Below are 17,854 nucleotides of genomic sequence, written 5' to 3'. Positions count from 1 at the left end.
TAAGTGCTGCAACAGTGTAAAAGCAGGAACAAACAAGAAAAACGACATCAAAACCAAACCAAAGAGCACATGCCCCAAAACGAAGTTCAGTCAAATAAATTTATCCTTTTCTGAAGTTTGGAAAGTTGACATGGAGCAATACAGTTAAAATAGAGCATACTTGATCTGATACCACTAAAACTGTCTCCTTGCTAAGAAAGAACACAGGAAGAAAAACCCTTGGGACCCTGCCAAATCTTTCTCATGTATTTGTTGTAGATAGGTAAACCTTTCCTGAGAATTTAGTCCTGAAATAAAATTTTTAAAGCTGTGTAATGCAATAGAAAGCATCGCAATGACAGCAGAGCAACAAGATCCCAGGCTGCAGCAAGGGAGGACTTGCACAAATGCAACAGCTGTGGGCAAAAAAAATAAACAAAAAAAAACTGCTTACCTTCAGAAGGCCTCAGGAACACAAGGATCTCCAGGTAGGACAACCTTTCCTCCACTGCCAATCCCTAAAAGAGGTCTGGGAAGGGGTGGAACCAGGATCCACCCCCTTCTGCTTACATGGGTGCACTGCATGCACCTGAGCTTCCCTGTCTTTGCCCTGCCTTCTTTCCAGGTTCTCCATTACTTTTTCAAGCCACAACTCAGCATTTCCACTGCAAGCAGGTATTTCTTCAGGACATGTATTTATTGAGAATATACGGTATGTCAGGTAGAATTTTGATAGGACAGAGAAGAACATAACAACCTAGTTTATTTCAGGTATTTTGTATTGACATGTTTGTACAACAGGAATGGAGCAGAATTCAGCAGACACTGAGTTTGTTACGGTCTTAGTACTAGTAGATTAAGAATCAAGATTAAAATCAAAATTGAATCATAAAAGTTTATCAGCAGATAAAAAGATAACACAAATCACATTCTAATATTAAAAATACTGCTAAATATAAAATTCAAATAAATTTATACAAAGGAAACCTGGTTCCTAGCAACACCTGATGAAGCCCAAGAATCATGAAGGGCACTGTATGAAGAACGCTGGGTTAGTTCCTGAAGATTAATGTTACAGGGAAGAATAAATCAGCATTAATTGTGTATTACAGTAACGTTCCTATCTACTAAGGATCTCTTCCTTAAAATCCTTAAGTGGTATTAATACATTTGTGATTTTTGAGAACAAACAGACCACAAATAAAAACTATAAAACGTTATTTTCTCTGTATGCCATAAAGGCTCCTTGGTGAGTTTTGATCAGGATGTTGTCTAAGGGATTGCTACGATTTCGGTCCTTCCCATCGGTGTAGCTTAGTTTTCTGGATACCCTGTACGAAATAATAGTTTAGAATAAAGAAAGTTACACAAAAATACTGTAATTGCTGACTACTTAATGAACAAAATGAAACAAACAAATCACTAAAGTGAGATATCTGAACACCTTGACTATGAACAGCAGTGGGACTCCTTGCAGCCTTCCTATGTGTGTTCAGCTGAAGGGGTAACTTTTTAATATCTATTTTAAATGAATTTGGCTTACACTGATGAATAAGTGTAGCAATGTAGTTATAGGAAAGCATTCACATTTTTTCAGAAATGTCTTTTTCATAATCAATTTCTAGATAAAGGCAGTCCTTTCCTTTCCACAACTGGCTACAACGCCATTGAAGTTTCACTCCTGGGATGTTTCTTACAAGTACAGAAGGCTAAGAATCTCACACCACAGGCCTAAGGAATCTTGCCACTTTACAGTTCGTTTAGCTACAAATCAGCAAATATGCAGTTGCACAATTAATGAATGAAAAAATAGATTCCAATGCAGATGGCTCTGCAAGAAAGCACTTTGACATTCTCATTTCCTCTGCTTTCTGAAACTTCTCTATTTGCATGCAATAAGAAAAGAAAAACCTTTTCCTTCTTCTGAACAATTACTAATTGCTAAATAATGAACTGCCTTTCTGATTATGTTCTCCATACAAATAGCTTAAAAGTACATTCAGGCTTCCTTTGAAATTTTAATTTGCATATTGTCAGAAAAATGTTTTATCAGCTGTTGGATCATCTGAAGCATAGTGAAAATATTTACTGGCTTTGAGACCAGAAAGGTAGCAAATTTTGTGGTGCCAAGTGGGATCTTCTGGCAAAACATTTAAAAATTATTTTATAAAATAAAGCAAAACTATTAGAGAACTTCTAATGCTTTTTAATTATGTGCCTATTAAATTGGCTTGTAATTAAAAACCCAGGAGATCAGAAACTTGAGAAACCTTCAACAGTCATATTTTCTGTGAAAAGTAGATGTTATAGGCCAGTAATCAGGGCACTGAAAGAAGTTTTCTTGTCCAAGAGAAAACAGTTATCGCTAATAGTGACAGTCGATTTGAATGATAATACACTGAACTTTCCAGAAGTTAAGAATCTGAGAAGACTTGCCAGCTCAAGTACACAGCCTGAGTCAAAAATATTCTGTAGTTAATCATGGCTGAAATAAGAAGTACCCCCTATAATGAACACAAAATGAGCTACTAGAGTAGCTGTTCAAATAGGCAATCTTGTTTTCATTAACCATCTATGTTGGCTTCTGGCTAGTTTTTTCCACAGACACTTGCCTCCTCGTGTTCAAGCCTACAGGTTGGCTTAATTTGAGCTCTCTCGAGAATCCATGCCCATTTTCATTTTAGAAGTAGTGATTTAAGCAACAACCTCCATACCATTAACATAAAAGTAGAACAGCAAGAATTTCTGACATTTCTCCAAAGAAACTTACTTTTGGGGGCGTTTCAGTGCATTTCCAGGGCTACTGTAATGTGGCATTGTCCTAGGCCAACTAGAGTGGACATCTGTATTCTCCAATTCTGGTGATGAAAAATAATATTATGAAAAGGACAAGAACTATGCAGAGTAACACAAACACTATAATACATGGTTAAAATACTTCAAGCATATATATACTTCAATCAGCAAATTTCCATATGGAAATATTCTAATGAAAAAGGTTGTGGCAAAATTCATTTTCAAAAACATGCTATACCCCATACTTGTAAGTCTCAAATACACTCAAGAATAAGCATTTTGAAAAACTAGCTTATCAAGACCATTAGTAAGAAAAGCAGAAGAAAGAGATGATTCCAGGAAAAAAAAAAAAAAAAGGAAAAAAAAAGGAAAAAAAAAGGAATGGATAAAGTGTGAGTTAAAATTTGAGGAAAGTAAAATAAGACAGATGGGAATATTCAAAATCTTTGTAAAACTTATGTATCAGTAATGAAAATGCAACAATGCAAACAAACAAAACAAAACAAAACAACCCCAAAACTGATGCAAGCAAATGCATTTCTTTTACCATTTTCCCTTTGTTTTGTAGTTGATAATATTTCATGAAGTCTTCCACAACATTTTTCCTTACACTTTGATTAGTTATTTGATGACCAGAGATCAATAAAAACAAAGTACAGAAAATAAATATTGGTGATTTTTACTAAGCTAGGAAAAAAGAGTTCAGGTTATGTTATAAACATGCCATAATCAAAATCAGATTATTAGAAGAAAACTATAAAATTAGTATCTAGAATCTTAAACTAATACAACCTTTCAGTCTAGAGTTTGAATAAAATTCTATTGTTCTGAATCACCAAAAGTTGCCTTCTTCAGATCAGTAATTAAATTCACCTACACAAGTAACAACAGCCAGGCAACAATGCAAGTGCAGATTTTTGCACAGCTGAAGAATCTAAATAAAAGCATTTGGTTATTCAAGTGGTTATTAAAAAGCTATCAATTTTCTGAAAAGTAAAAACAACCACCAATATAAAAAAAGAGAAAACTACTAAATAATAAGCAATACTTTAGTAGGAAACTTCTTAAACTGCTGTTAACATGCAAATCAGGAAACCCTGATTTCTACTTAGATTCCTTACTTACTGAAGTAAAACTTAAACATATCCAAATATTACTGAGGAAGAAGAGCCGTCACCTAGAAATATGTGTTTACAGAGGAAATCCATAGATATACTCTTTAAAGAAGCGATTGCTAAAGCAGTAATTCATGTAGCCTCTGACACTAACCTTTCAATGAAACATCGGGAATAACAAGAAAAGTTTTATCTGAAGAAGCGTGAAACCCAGAGTCCTGAAAAGAAAGCATCAACTTACTGCGTCAGTGGAAAAAAACTCCAGTTATTTTTTCACTGTTTGCCTTAGAAGAAGCAACAAGGAGCTTGGCAATAAGGTCTTGATTTAAAACAAGCTTGGTAATTCCAGCAGCGCTCAATAAAACTTAATTCCATTTTATCCATGTATGTAGTAAATAAAATACAATCATTTCAGAAGGACAATATGTTAATCAGCAAGGTCACTGAAATGATCTTAACCAGTGACATGGTGTACTAAAAACATGACAAAATCTTTTAGTAAGGATTTTAAAACAACTTTCAAAGTTACCAAGCAGTGAGGTTCCCCACAGGAGACTTAACACAACTTGAGGTTTGCACAACAAATATTGCTGTGCAAACAAATCTCCTCAAGTTCACAAAATTACCAAACCAAACAAAGTGCTGGAAGTGTGCTGTTACTAGTCTGAAGTCCTTTCAGCACTGGTCAATTTAAGTGTTTCTCCAAGTAGCAGCAAAACAGTCATTTTCACAAGATCTTTAAGTACCTGATGATGACAGTTGTGACTGTTAAAAAATCTGGTGTTAATGCCATTGTGTAGCCTAGCAGAATCCATGCCAACTGTCTGAAGATCACCATATTTCTTGTGAGAAATCTGCTGACATTTTGTTGAAAAAAAATGTTCAGGCATATTTTTCAGTCGCTTTACTGGTGAAGAAAGAAGATCATTTTGAAAATTTCCTAGTCTCTTAACTCTGGGAATTGCATATAAAGATCGAACAGGTGAGTTAACAAGAGCATTTACAGTTTCTGACATCTGTATTCCTTCATATTTCCTTAAATTTGAAGCTCTTTGGAAACCAGGAATTTTTGGAACCACCTCACTAGACAACTGCTGATAAATCTTCTCAAATGCAATGTTATACTGTATATTGGATCTCACAGAATCACTGAATGTATTCTTCATTATTCCTCCTTTCTCTTCAAGCTTCTGTGAGTTTGAAAGTGGTCTTGTCAATGTCAAAGGCTTTTGGCTTCCTCTGGAAAGCAGTTTGTAGTAGAGTTTCTCAAAGGCATCTTCGTATTTTTGGGGTGTCTCTGAAGGACTCTGCTTCATAGACAATGAGGAAAATGAGTGTCTGCGTTGCAAAGAATTCTGCCTCTCAGAAATTTTTATTTCAGGATTTATGAGCAATGTATCTGATGCAAGATAATAGTCTTTGGTGGGTGTAAAAGTATTACTGTTCTTAACAATACTGCAAGTAGATGAGCAAAAACCTGATGTATTGTCAGAAAGAAAGTCATTTTTTTGAGCTTTACTTTCTTTTGCCAGATGAAGTGCCACCAATCCTGAACTGGCAGAAGATGTTCTAAACGGTGGTTCCAAAGAATGTTTGTAAGTCAAGTTTCTCAAGTTTCCACTTTTGCTATATTTTGAACTGTACAACGAGACAGTAGTCTGTAATTGATCTTCTGCTAGAAAAGTCTTTCCCATTCTAGCCAAAGCATTAGCATTCCGTTCAGAAAGTTTTTGGTCCTTTCCAAATACCAAATGATAATCTAAACTTGAATCAGAGCAGTCCATTTCCATGTTGTTTGTGTCACTGTCTGAAAATGGTACCAGACCAGATGAGTTATTAATAAAACACTGATCATCACAAGGTCCGCTATTCTGATTTAGTTTAGTTCCGAAAGTTTGATTCTGGATGTCTGTACTACTGCTGCATATGCTGGGTAGTGCTTTCTTCAATTTGAGTGGTCTGAATTTTCTTATTTTTTCTACAGTGATACTGAGCTTTGGTCTTCTAGCATGCCCTCTTTTGTTCCTATAGTGTCCAAACATGTATTTAAATGTTTTTTTCCGAGTTTCCCTTGTAATAAGCTTTGTCAGCACCTCTACCATTTTAGGATACAAGTCTGCAAGTGTTACATTACTCCAGGAACAACTTTCATCTGCAGACTGATATTCTTCCAATATACTATTATAGCAAGTTTCACTCATTTCTTGAAAAGATTGATGCCTGGGTACAGTTATTGAATCTGGTAACATAGAAACGCCAGAAAATTGTAACTGGTGGGGGCTGGAAAAAGAACATTCATTTGCCAACTCTACTTTCTTTCTGCAAACATTGCTTTGGTTGCCTATTCAAAAGAGAAAAAAACAACAAGACATTTTAGTAACATAACTTAAAATATTGCATGTGGTACAGATATCTCCTATATCACTGAGCTTTTCTGCCAAGTTAAATTAATTATTAATATACCATTAGTTAGGAGAAATTAAAAAAATTTGCTTAATGACATTGACTTAACAGATTATAGAAGACAGAAATGAAATGCATTGGGGAAAGAAAAAAAAAACAAACCACCAAACAACTTTAAAGTAGCTTAATATATAGACAGAAAATGCATTTATTATAGAGGCAGACCGCTTTGCTCTCTAATTTCTGACCAGAAGGCACAGCTTCATCCTACAGATGTTAACGCATTTCTGTATTTCTTGAAATCTTTGTGTTTAACCAGTACCAATGCAGCTTCCCTTGAGGTAAAGCACGATAAGAATCATGCTTCTTGTAGCCTTCAGGCTTGAAACATTTACACCAAAATTCTATCTAAAGTTTCCAGGATCAAGTCTATAGACATGTTACTGGTTAAATACTGCTTTGACTACAAGCACATCCAAAGCCAATCCTTGAATCAAATATGAGCAGTAACAAAATAGTCATGCTTTCATTAAATTGAACATACTTCTGTAAGTCTGTAATATTTAATAACCAACATATTTGACCCACACCCAGATGATATAGTTGTACCTTTCAGTTCTCGTACTGGTGAAGTGAAATGACTTGATGAAGGCTCTACCTGAAAAATGAACAAAGTAAAAAAGACACATGAATCCTAAATTTATCCTGAATTTTTTGCATGTTAACAGTAACACCAACATTTTGTTTATGACTCCTCCTGCTCTCCCCTCAATATACTAGGTCCTATACACTCAAATTATAAAAGGAGGAAAAAGCCTAGTTTAAGACTTCAGTAAGATTTCTTAAGAGTTCAGGGAAGTTATTATAATCTTTGCAGCTTCTACATTACATAGTATATTTCAGTCTTTTTTCCCAGATTTGAAAATTTATAAGTGGATATATATATATCCATATGTTAACATACACACACGTCCACATATAAATTCTGAAGTTATATAAATTTATATGGATAATCTACATATCTCTGGCATACATGGTAAGAAATGGATGCTGGAACATGTACTGTAAATAAATTAAATTCAAAATCTTAGTTCTTTTTCCCCTAAAAACCTCAAACTGAGGCTTTTCATAAGATCTACTGAAGTGAAAACCAATTCACACATCAGTGTAAAAAACAGTAGGAATAGAATTCAAAGAAGTATTTGGATATTGTCTGCTAAGTTTCTTATAATGATTGCCATCAAAGATTTGAGATACTGTGATATTTACACAGGCAGCAAGCTGCAGAGAAGTTATATTAAGATTCATTGTGCTACACATAGCTACAGAATCAGTGTTTTTCTAATTAGCAAATAACTTTTAACAGAGCAGGAGAAATACGTTACCATAATCCATTTGGGAATTTTTCTTTCATTATCTTGTACTATCACATCTACTTGAACCTGTACTTTCTCTTGCATTTTCACATCATCTACATCCAGATTCTTATGGGAAAAAAAAAAGAATAAGGATTTAAATACAAAGAAGTCATTGACACAGGAAAGCACAAATTCATTACTTAGTTGTACTTCCAACTCCAATTCAGACGAGGATTTCCAATGACCATGAAAGTTATTTTATTAATGTATGTTTTAATGTATATTTATTAAAAAAAAAAAAAAAAAGTCTCAAGAAGGAACTGTATGTCAAAACAGAGATAAGTAGCTAGTTTTTTGATCCAAGGAACCTACCGACTGAAAAAAAAAAAACAAAACAACTCAAACCCCACCCAACAACAAAACAAAAAAGCAACAACAAACAAACCAACCAGCCAATTTCCTAAAAGCCCCATAAAAACCAGCAAAACAGTTCCACTGATAAGTTACAGAGCGATTTGGTGATAAATGACAGGTGTTTTTAATTAGTGAAAATAACAAGTCAAATGTCTAGAACTTCTGCTAAACAAAATAGAAAAGTGAATAAATTTCTGGCAATTGTATCTGAGCAAGTAGAACACAGGATTGGAATGGCTTCACACACAAGATGCACATTGTACTTTACTTCATAACTAGTTTGGGTAGTCCTGATACTTGTAGCATAGCTTTGGCAAAAAAAAAAAACCATTAGATTCTATTCTGCATTTGTTACACTAGTCATTATTTCAGGTTTACTTTTTTAAAATCATATTCTCACTTTATATTAGACTATCGAAAAGAACAATTATATTTAAAAGGTGTTTTTACTTTGTGATTCATCTGGTTATTCTTTTTGCATACCTACAAGAGCTTCTATCAGATTTGCCTGTTCTGTACAGCATATGGTTTTCTCTGGTGTACTATTATTCAAACATCATAACTATTTCAATAAATAATCTCATGGAGAACGAGACAAACTTCTAATTTGCTCTACTGACTATAAACATGCATTAAGATGCACAATGCAGTCATCTGCTGACAGTCCACTAACTCTTCAGGCAAATACAATCTATAGAAGTAATTCAATTATTTCTACTAAACACAAAATTATTCTATTGCATTAGACACCAGAAATTTTTACCTGGAAGTGAATGTCTTCAAATCTTCTTCTCACTGTCACTATCTCAGCATCACTTTCTTCACTTGCAGTTTGATCTTAAACAGTAAATGAAACTTAGTTTTTCTCAAAATCAAAAATCAAGTTTCATGGAAATGTTTTAAACAAATGCTGTGTAACACTGACTAAAGAGGTTTCATTGCAGAAAATTGTTTCCTACTATAAAGCTTTCCATGTGTATTACATTTCCATTTCAAGTCCAATTAAAAAACGTGATTTATAGGCTTATAAATAACTTGTGAGAAGACAGACATGAGTGAAGATAACTTGTCTGCAGCCAGTTCTTCAAGACATACGTTAGCAATTTCAGAAGGTAGAATATCTTCAAAGCATTGCTCTGATGGCATATTCATACACTATTCCCACTTCCTTCCTGCTACATTTCTAATTATCCCAGCAAACACAGTAAGGAAACAAATATTGTTGCTTTCTTGTGGCATGCTTTTCTCACTTCTTACTATTAAGACAGCCTTAGAATTGCTAAGTGAGACTTGAGAATATTAAAAAACAAATGCAAATTTTCCAACTCAATTTTTGGATACTCTACAAGTAATTCTCCAAATGATTTTGCTAGAGGTAGCCAGATAGTTCAAATCATCACTAGCTAAAGCCTCAGCCCTTCATGACAAATATAACACTTGACTGCATTGTAAGCCCCAATTTATTGGCTTCTTTGACTGTTATATTTGTTCCATTATCACCTTCAATCTTGGGAGAGGAGAAAACCCCTGAAAAGGGAAAGTGAGTGAAAAAATTCTTGCTTATGAAACTGACCTAACCACTGTGCTTTCACAGAATCACTGAATGGCTAGGGTTGGAAGGGACCCCAAGGATCATCAAGTTCCAACCACCTGCTGCAGGCAGGGCCACCAACCTCCAGATCTGATACTAGACCAGGCCCAGGGCCTCATCAAACCTTGTCTTAAGCACCTCCAGGGATGGAACATCCACAGCCTCTTCAGGCAGCCTCCAGTGAGATTCCAGCACCTCACTGCTCTCTCCGTGAAGAACTTCCCCGACATCTTTCATACTGTTCTTAAATCACTAAATCAGAATGAAAATTTTTCCCAGATAACACCGCGTTCCTTTTTTGTTCCCTGTCACTGCAGTCATCACCTAAAGCTCTGTGGGCTGCTGCCACCATAGAGTTAGGATAAAGAATAACATGACCAGAAGCAGGTTTTTTTTTTTGGAGGAGACCACAAAATTTTGCATCCTCTTGTAAAACTGCTGATCAATCAGAGGGTTCGCTTCTGCAATCTATCTAACTTGAGTACAATTATTTTATTAGAATTGAAATGTACACCAGCCAGATTATCAAAGTTTCTTCGAACACGATTGCAAATCCCTGGTACATTAATTATTAGTATAGAAGTGTGGCACAGCACAGAATGGAAGAAAACAAAGTACCCATCTTCTTCAGAGAACTTTAAGATGTTTTTAAGAGCCAAGATGGAAATAAAATTAACACTTTTGTTCCTCAAATGAATAGGTAAAGAACAATGAAAATTCATTTGCCATAAGAAACCAAAGAAGGTAGGTCCTAATTATTTTCCCTACTAACTATAGAACAGTACTTATAAGTGCAGGTGAGAATTGTTTTTCTGGACCATCCTTCATATACTTTTAGGAAAAAAAAAAAGTGTCTAATAACTGGAAGAAACAACTGCCTTCACTTAGAAGGGTGAAGCATCCTGTATGAATACTACAGATGGACAAAAAGAAAAACGAATCAAAAAAAGTTTAGCTAAAGCAACCTATGATGTCCTTTTTCCTTAACAGTTATCCTGACCCATTCCTGATCTATATGTTAAAAAAAACAAACAAACAAAAAACAAGAAATTCAACTTTTAAGCAAGGAATCCAAATCCCCCACTTCTAAGAAGCTGATTTCTAGGTTTTACTGATGATATTAATGCAACCACTATTTCAATCATTAAATGCTGCGTATTGAACATTCATGCTTTAATTCATGCAAAACTGCAAGTTTTATATCAAAAAGATCTTGTGTAATGCAAAACTAAAGTACTAGGGCTTCTCCAAAAGTAATGCCTCCTATGTTATTACGTTGGCCCACGACTTCAGAAGCAGATGGTGGGGGTATGGCAGCAGATTGAACCTTCTGTTACATGTTGTTGCCGTGTGACAGATGGCAGCAGTGGGGCAGTCTGACACAATGGCATCTGACATGGGAATGTGTATGAAGCAAAGGTGTGGAACTGAATTCCATCACGCAGAACAAATGTCAGCTACTTGTGACATTCACTGACGCTTGTTGAACATTTCTGGAGACCAAACAGTGCATGTGAGCACACTGAGGTGCTGGGTTGTACATTTCTGTGGTGGTGACAGTCGGTCACCTCTGCTTGTGCATATGTTTAATGCTTTAATAGTACTAGCAGTACCTCTCAAGCTCACAGAGTTCACGAACTGTATGGACAGCACTCACAGACACCGGGTTTGAATTTTGGATGGTCCTGTGTGGAGCTGGGAGTTGGAGACAGTGATTCTTAAGGTTCCTTTCCAGCTAGGGATATTCTGCAATTCCATGAAAACTCTACAGCATGTTCATAATGTTTTGGGTTTTTTTTTGTCGTTTTGTTTTTCTTGCAAGAGAACCTTCCAGAACTGCTATGCCTGCCTTCATTTACAGATAGGTCCATCAGCAATCTTTTATTATTTTCCCCCATTTATTTCATAAGGAGAAAAAATATAGAGTATAAGATATTCCATATTTCGGTAAAACTCATGGAGCAACATTTCCTCTTTTCACATTTCAGTTTCTGTATTATTCTGTGTTAACTACAAGAACACTAACACTTGAACTGACCAATTAAATAAAATCCACACATAGGGGAGCAGTTATCTTCACACAAATCTTACTTCTGCATAAGCTTATTTCATAATTAGCCTCTACGCCAGATATTGTTGTTAATAAAATTACTGAAAACTGCTTTGATATAGTTGTAAAAAAAAAAACAAACCGATGCATTAAATCTCTTGTCACCTCATTAGATTTAAAAAAGTATCCACAAGCTACAATGAAGTTTATAGACCATACATATAAAAGTTATTGCCTAACGTTTTTACTGCACAAGTAACAGAAATGTGATCTTTCCCAAAAGAGAGCATCTTTATCTTCAAATATAAGACAATGCTGATACTAAGGCTGTAGCATGACTTTTCCTGACTGGGTGGACGAGACAGACTCATGCAGACTTAAAGACTGAAAATGACATATGCACTTAGCAAACATGCTTTCCCTACTCAAGATGGAGATTAAAGAAGCTTCTGCTCAGTGCAGAATTTACTGCTCTTGCTTTTTCTGTATTTGTTTCCAGATAAACTGATGTCAAATATCACGAGGGATTTATACTTTATTACATCTCAGATCTAACTGAAGCACACAGACATTACTGACTCGTGTAAATACTTTAAGTATTCAAATTATACCATAATTAATCTTGCTTCCTAGATCAACATTTTAATTTTGTAGAATGATTCAAGGTATATACCTGAACTTTGTACAGACACATTTTTGGTAGAATTACAAGAAGAGAAAGAGAGACATTGGCTTTTGTTTTCTCTTCACATATCCAGCATAGAAGTTTCTGTACTATATACACCATAACATCCCCCTGTCAAAAAAAAATCTTTTACTTTATTGGAACATGCAGCTCCTTTTAAGACCAAATGTGAAGGGGGAAGTAGAACACCAGAAGACTAAGTAGCAACAGAACATGTGCAATCTTGATTTAAATTCCTTTGTGGTACTTGATCATTTTGACATTGTGATGAGGTGAGACGTGGTTTAGTGAGAACTATTGGTGACGGGTGGATGGTTGGACTGGGTGATCTTGTGGGTCTTTTCCAACCTTGGTGATTCTGTGATTGACCCATAAAGAAATATCTACATTTTCAGCAGGCAGCCTAATTCATTCAGCTCACAGAATAATCTGCTAAATTTTGGATCACTCATCATGCAACTCATTGAGTTTCTTTTAACGTATTTCTGACTATGTCTACTTGCGTTGTTCCTTTCAAAAAGCTAGCAAACTCCAAATTCCTCCACATGGACACCTAACTCAGGGTAGGATTTGTAGATTCAATGAACATCTGACAAAGGCTAAACAATACAATAAAAGCCTGTCTGTGTAACTGATAAGAGACATTATTTTAATCAAGTTGTGGTGATAGCAATGTCAATCAGAATTTATTTACTCATTTTAAATGTTTTATCTAGGCTTCAGAATCCTTATGAACATAAGCATTAGTATGGGTTTTTGGTCAACAGGCCAACTTAACCGAAAGAGTCTTGACTTTGTAGAACTTAACGCTGTTTGTATTTTTAAGCACTCTACCTGCAGTCCTTTGACTTCTTACATGATGCTGCAATTAGAAACAGGAAAAAGAAATGTCAGAAGAATCTTAGAATAGTAAAGTAGCTTCAACTGAAGTCTTCATTTTCTTACAAGGAGGCACTTCCTAAATAACCATTCAGTTTCCTTCAGCTTCTGCAAGGCCTTTCCAGCAAAGCCACAAATACACAGTAAAAGATGTCTGATCTTTCATACTATTACTGTTAAAATCACGATAAGAACATATACTACAGTTACCTTGGCACAAAAGGAGCTAAAATAGAATTCTTACAGCTCTTAATGGATTAAGTCTGAAAAGTTGGGCAGACACTCCCTTGTTGCAATGTTTAGTAGGTGATACACATAAAAGAGAAATACAGCCACTTTTCTTTCTCCATTAAATCTACTCTTAAGCTCCAAGACTGAATTTCACCCTCTTCTCCTTGCACTATGGGGTTCAGAACAGTTTCTGTGTTAGGTAATAAGGCACACTACACAGCTTTGCCTTTTTTTTTTTTTTTTTTTTTTTTTTTTTAAAAAACAGGTAACATAGAAAGCATGGCAGCAAGGTGGCTCTTTATATTTAGTGAGAAACACTGAGCTTTTGACAAACCTCTTTTATGTTCTTATGAAGCAGTTCAGGAAACAGAGTAAGAAGTGACTGTATGTACAACATCTCTACTTAGAATAAAAATGTACAGAAAGCATGCCCACAACATGAATAGAAAAATAAAATAAAAAGAAAACACTTTTCCAGCTTTACTAATAGTATATAAACATCTACTTCCATCCCTCTCATGTGATATTCTTAGCCAATCCACCCTAAAAACCTACTTTAAAGTAGTTATTGATATCATTGATTGATGCCTCTTGCATGTATTAAATGACACAACAAAATTAGAATCTATTGCTATAGATACATAGGAAAGAGATACAGAAATATTGACTATATTATTAGGTACCTTCAATAGTTTTCTAAGCTCCTTGATTGATAGATCTCCCCATTGCTTTGGTCCTAGAAATCACAAGAAACGTTAATGCAAACACAGCATTTCTTATAAAACTATTTATCTGTATTGAGTGGTAGTAACAAGAGAATCAAATCTGAACAATCTTCAGCACAATGGCTGAAACAAAATTTAATAGGAAAACAAAACAAGAGAACAATGTAATTTCAAGTTAAAATTGCGAAGTCAGTTTAAAAAAAAAAAACAAAAAACAACAAAAATCCCCGCCCCACTAGTCTAACAACAGTGAGCTAAAACCAAAGAGCATTAACAAACCATCCACTATGAAGCATGTAATGAAAAAGCACATTAGTTTGTTTCAGTAAATAAGTTTTATTTAGTTCATGCAGACTGCATGGAACTTGAGGATGTTTAGAGCCATACTAAAAAGTCTTTATGTACTGAAATCCATAATGACAGACCATGTGCCTAGAAGCTACTGAATTAAAACTGTAACCAAATCAAAGACTGAATACTACAGTGCTGTATGTATACGCAGTCTTCACTCTGCCCCCAGCTTTGGTGAGCACTCTGCATCCATTACAGTGAGCTTGAAGCTGTGGTAGCACTTCATGCCTACACTGTTCTCTACAAGAACTAACCTGTCTATTACATGTTATAATCCACAATTCAGTACGGACAAAACCTGCAGCGTTTCACCTCTCAGTAACCATGCTACTAAATTACAGGTTTTTCCCTCTCCTAAGTATTAGCCACTCTATAACAGATTAACAGTTATAACGAAACACTGCAACATATGACATGGCATAACATGATATAGATTTATGCTAAGTACATGAACATTCAGTGAAAAAGACACTACTTATCTGTTCTACCCTGACAACTGACACACTAGAAATGTTTAACTCAGAGCAGCCTTAAGAATACTAAGCAGAGCCGAAATTACAGAACCCAATCATGCCTATCAGCTTCCTGCTACTGCCTCTACTACTTTGTTCTAGCCTTCAGCATTTTGGTTCCGGCATTACAAGTCACTCAAATATTAACTGCTGTTTTCCTGTTGTCTAAAATAGAGCATGCAAGGACCTGAAAAAGTGCATGTAAAGCCATTCCTCCTGGTACTACTACACTCATAGCAAAGTTCACAGACAAAATGCAGTTCCTGAATGGACAAGAGCCAGAATTTGTTTGTAACTGCCAACAGCTACAGCAAACTTCATTATGTGTAAATGCACAGCATGTAAATATAATATTGAAGCTGAAAGAAGTTCTTACCATCAGGTGTGTCATAAGTGAGGGTTTCCATGGAAACAACGAAGTCATCCTCAAAAGGATAATTATACTAAATAAAAACATAATTAAATATTAGCATAAGACACTGAATCATAAAGTGAATTGAGTTGGAAGGGACATCAAAGATCATCTAGCTCCAATCCCACTGCCACAGGCAGGGACAATTAGATCAATCACCAGAGCAGGCTGCACAGGGCCCCATCCAAGTTGGCCTCAAACACCTAAAGGGATAGGGCATCCTCAACCTCTTTGAGCAATTTCATTCAGCACCTCACCACTCAAAGTTGGACATTTCCCCCTAATATCTAACCTAAATCTCCCTTCCTTTAGGTTAAAACCATTTCCCTTTGTCCTATCATTACCTACTCATGTAAAAAACTTGACTTCCCTCCTGTTTATAATCTCCCTTTAAATACTGGAAGGCCTCAATGAGATTTCCCCAGAGCCTTCTCTTCTCTAAGCTAAACAACTCCAGTTGTCTCAGCATTTCTTCATAGGAGAGATGCTTCAGCCCTCTGATCAGAGGCTGATCTGATCAGAGACCTTAGTGCTCTGGATTGTCTCCATCACCTCCAAATCTTTTTTGTGCTGGGGGTCCCAGGCCTGGACACAGTATTCCAGATGGGGCCTCACAAGGGCAAAGCAGGGGGTGAACAATCCCCTCCCTCTCCTTGCTGGCCACTGCTCTGCTGATGCAGCCCAGGATACTGTTGGCCTTTGGACTACAAGAGCACACTGCTGGCTCATATCCAGCTTTTCACCAATCGGGACCCCCAAGTCTTTCTCTGCAGGGCTGCTCTCAATGATTTCTTCTCCCCTAAATATAGGTAAATAATTAAAAACAATTTTAGATGGAATTTTAAACGTAGTTTACATAATTTTACATAATTTACATAATTTTGCTTCGACTGAAACTCTTGGTGTGTTGTTTTATTGGTGGAAGTTAGAAGCCAGCATCTGGAAACACTATTCCAAGAAAAAAAAAAAACACATTTTAACATGAGCCATTTAATTTCAAAATATAAGCCAGAAACGGGGAAAGCGGGGATTCAAAGAGTTCTTAAAGCGGAAAACGTTACAAGGAGTCGCCTGGAATTAGCTACCAAGCACAGATGTGCAGCTCACGACCTATGACAACATCCAGCCTAAGGCCAGGTGAAGACAGCGGGGCAGAAGCCGCCTCGACTTTAAGGCCAGCACCCAGCACCATCCCCAGAACGTGAACCAGAGCAGCTGCGTGACCGCTGACTGCTCGGCATAAACACACGCATGCCTGCACCCCGCATCTTTATCACAAAATGGCTGTGAGGTGAAGCCTCCTGAGGGAAGCTGTCAGAGTTCGCGAGAGCGCAGCGACGCCCACGAGGAACCCGCCGCCCCCCGCCGCCAGCAGCGCGACCCGTGGGGCCTCACCCACCGCCACCGCAACGCGGCCTGGCAGGCAGGCCGGCCGCCAGCCGGGACGCACACACCGCTCAGCTCGGTTCTCACCCGTTCCAAGATGCCGAGGATAGACGTCTGGAAGCGGGTTTTGCTCCGTCGCAACCACTCGTCCAGATCCAATGCCATGACGCGAAGCAGCGCAGCCCCTCACGCCCCGCTGCCGCCACCGACGGCCTCCGCCCCTCCCACACCGATTCAAACTGCGCGCGTCCCTCCCCGCTTCCTACCTTCTATTGGGTGCCGCTCACGTCAGTCCAGACACAGCAGCCATTCACAGTGCGCTGTGCACGACTCTTTTTCTCTCTGATTGGTTACTCGGGCAGTCAGTCCGTCCCAAAACCCTCCCATTAGACACGGGGCTCGCGCCGGGCCGGAAGCTGAGCGCTGCGAGAAAACGGCGTTCTACATAGAGGCAGTCCCGTAGCGCGAGCTGCCATTGGCCACGGCCAATTCCTTAGGCAGCTGTTTCCGCGTTGTTCCGAGCGCCGCTTGTTTATGGACGGATGGAATTCACTATCTTCTTGTGCCCGTAGTCAAATCTTGTACCCCTAACTGTAGAGATGCAATTATGGTGTTCAGGTGAGCAGGAGTGACCTCCATAAGCTTGTTGATAGTATTTCTATCACAGAATCTCACAGAATCACGGAATGGCCCGAGTTGGAAGGGACCTCAAGGATCATGAATCTCCAAGCCCCCTGCTATAGGTAGGACCACCAACCTCCACACTTAATACTAGACCAGGCTGCCCAGGCCCCCTTCTAACCTGGCCTCAAACCTAAAGGGATGGGGCATCCACAACCTCTCTGGGAAGCCTGTTCCAGCACCTCACCATTCATAGTAAAGAACTTCCCCCTGCACCTGCTCACACTAGCAAGTGTAGCTGGTAACTTCTAAGCTAGGCCAAACTATCACTTCACAGTGTGATGTG

The 17,854-nt window shown here is 37.3% G+C and overlaps 1 protein-coding gene across 1 annotated transcript; it reads right to left on the bottom strand.

The window, feature by feature from the left end:
• Positions 1-716: 716 nt before the first annotated feature.
• On the bottom strand, positions 717-17,095 carry LOC122177909 (Holliday junction recognition protein). Its single transcript, XM_042867716.1, has 11 exons — positions 16,975-17,095; positions 15,466-15,532; positions 14,185-14,237; positions 13,226-13,253; positions 8,829-8,902; positions 7,679-7,777; positions 6,903-6,951; positions 4,637-6,231; positions 4,045-4,108; positions 2,750-2,837; positions 717-1,310 (listed from the first exon to the last, which is right to left on the bottom strand). The coding sequence occupies exons 1-11, from the start codon at positions 17,050-17,052 to the stop codon at positions 1,187-1,189; spliced, it is 2,319 nt and encodes a 772-aa protein (XP_042723650.1). The 5' UTR covers positions 17,053-17,095; the 3' UTR covers positions 717-1,186.
• Between the last annotated feature and the right edge of the window lie 759 nt (positions 17,096-17,854).

This window comes from Lagopus leucura, unplaced genomic scaffold, assembly GCF_019238085.1.
Source record: "Lagopus leucura isolate 7727_CA_CO unplaced genomic scaffold, USGS_WTPT01 Super-Scaffold_100001, whole genome shotgun sequence".
In the NCBI taxonomy this organism is placed as follows: Eukaryota; Metazoa; Chordata; class Aves; order Galliformes; family Phasianidae; genus Lagopus; species Lagopus leucura.
This window is presented reverse-complemented; position numbering and strand designations above follow the sequence as displayed.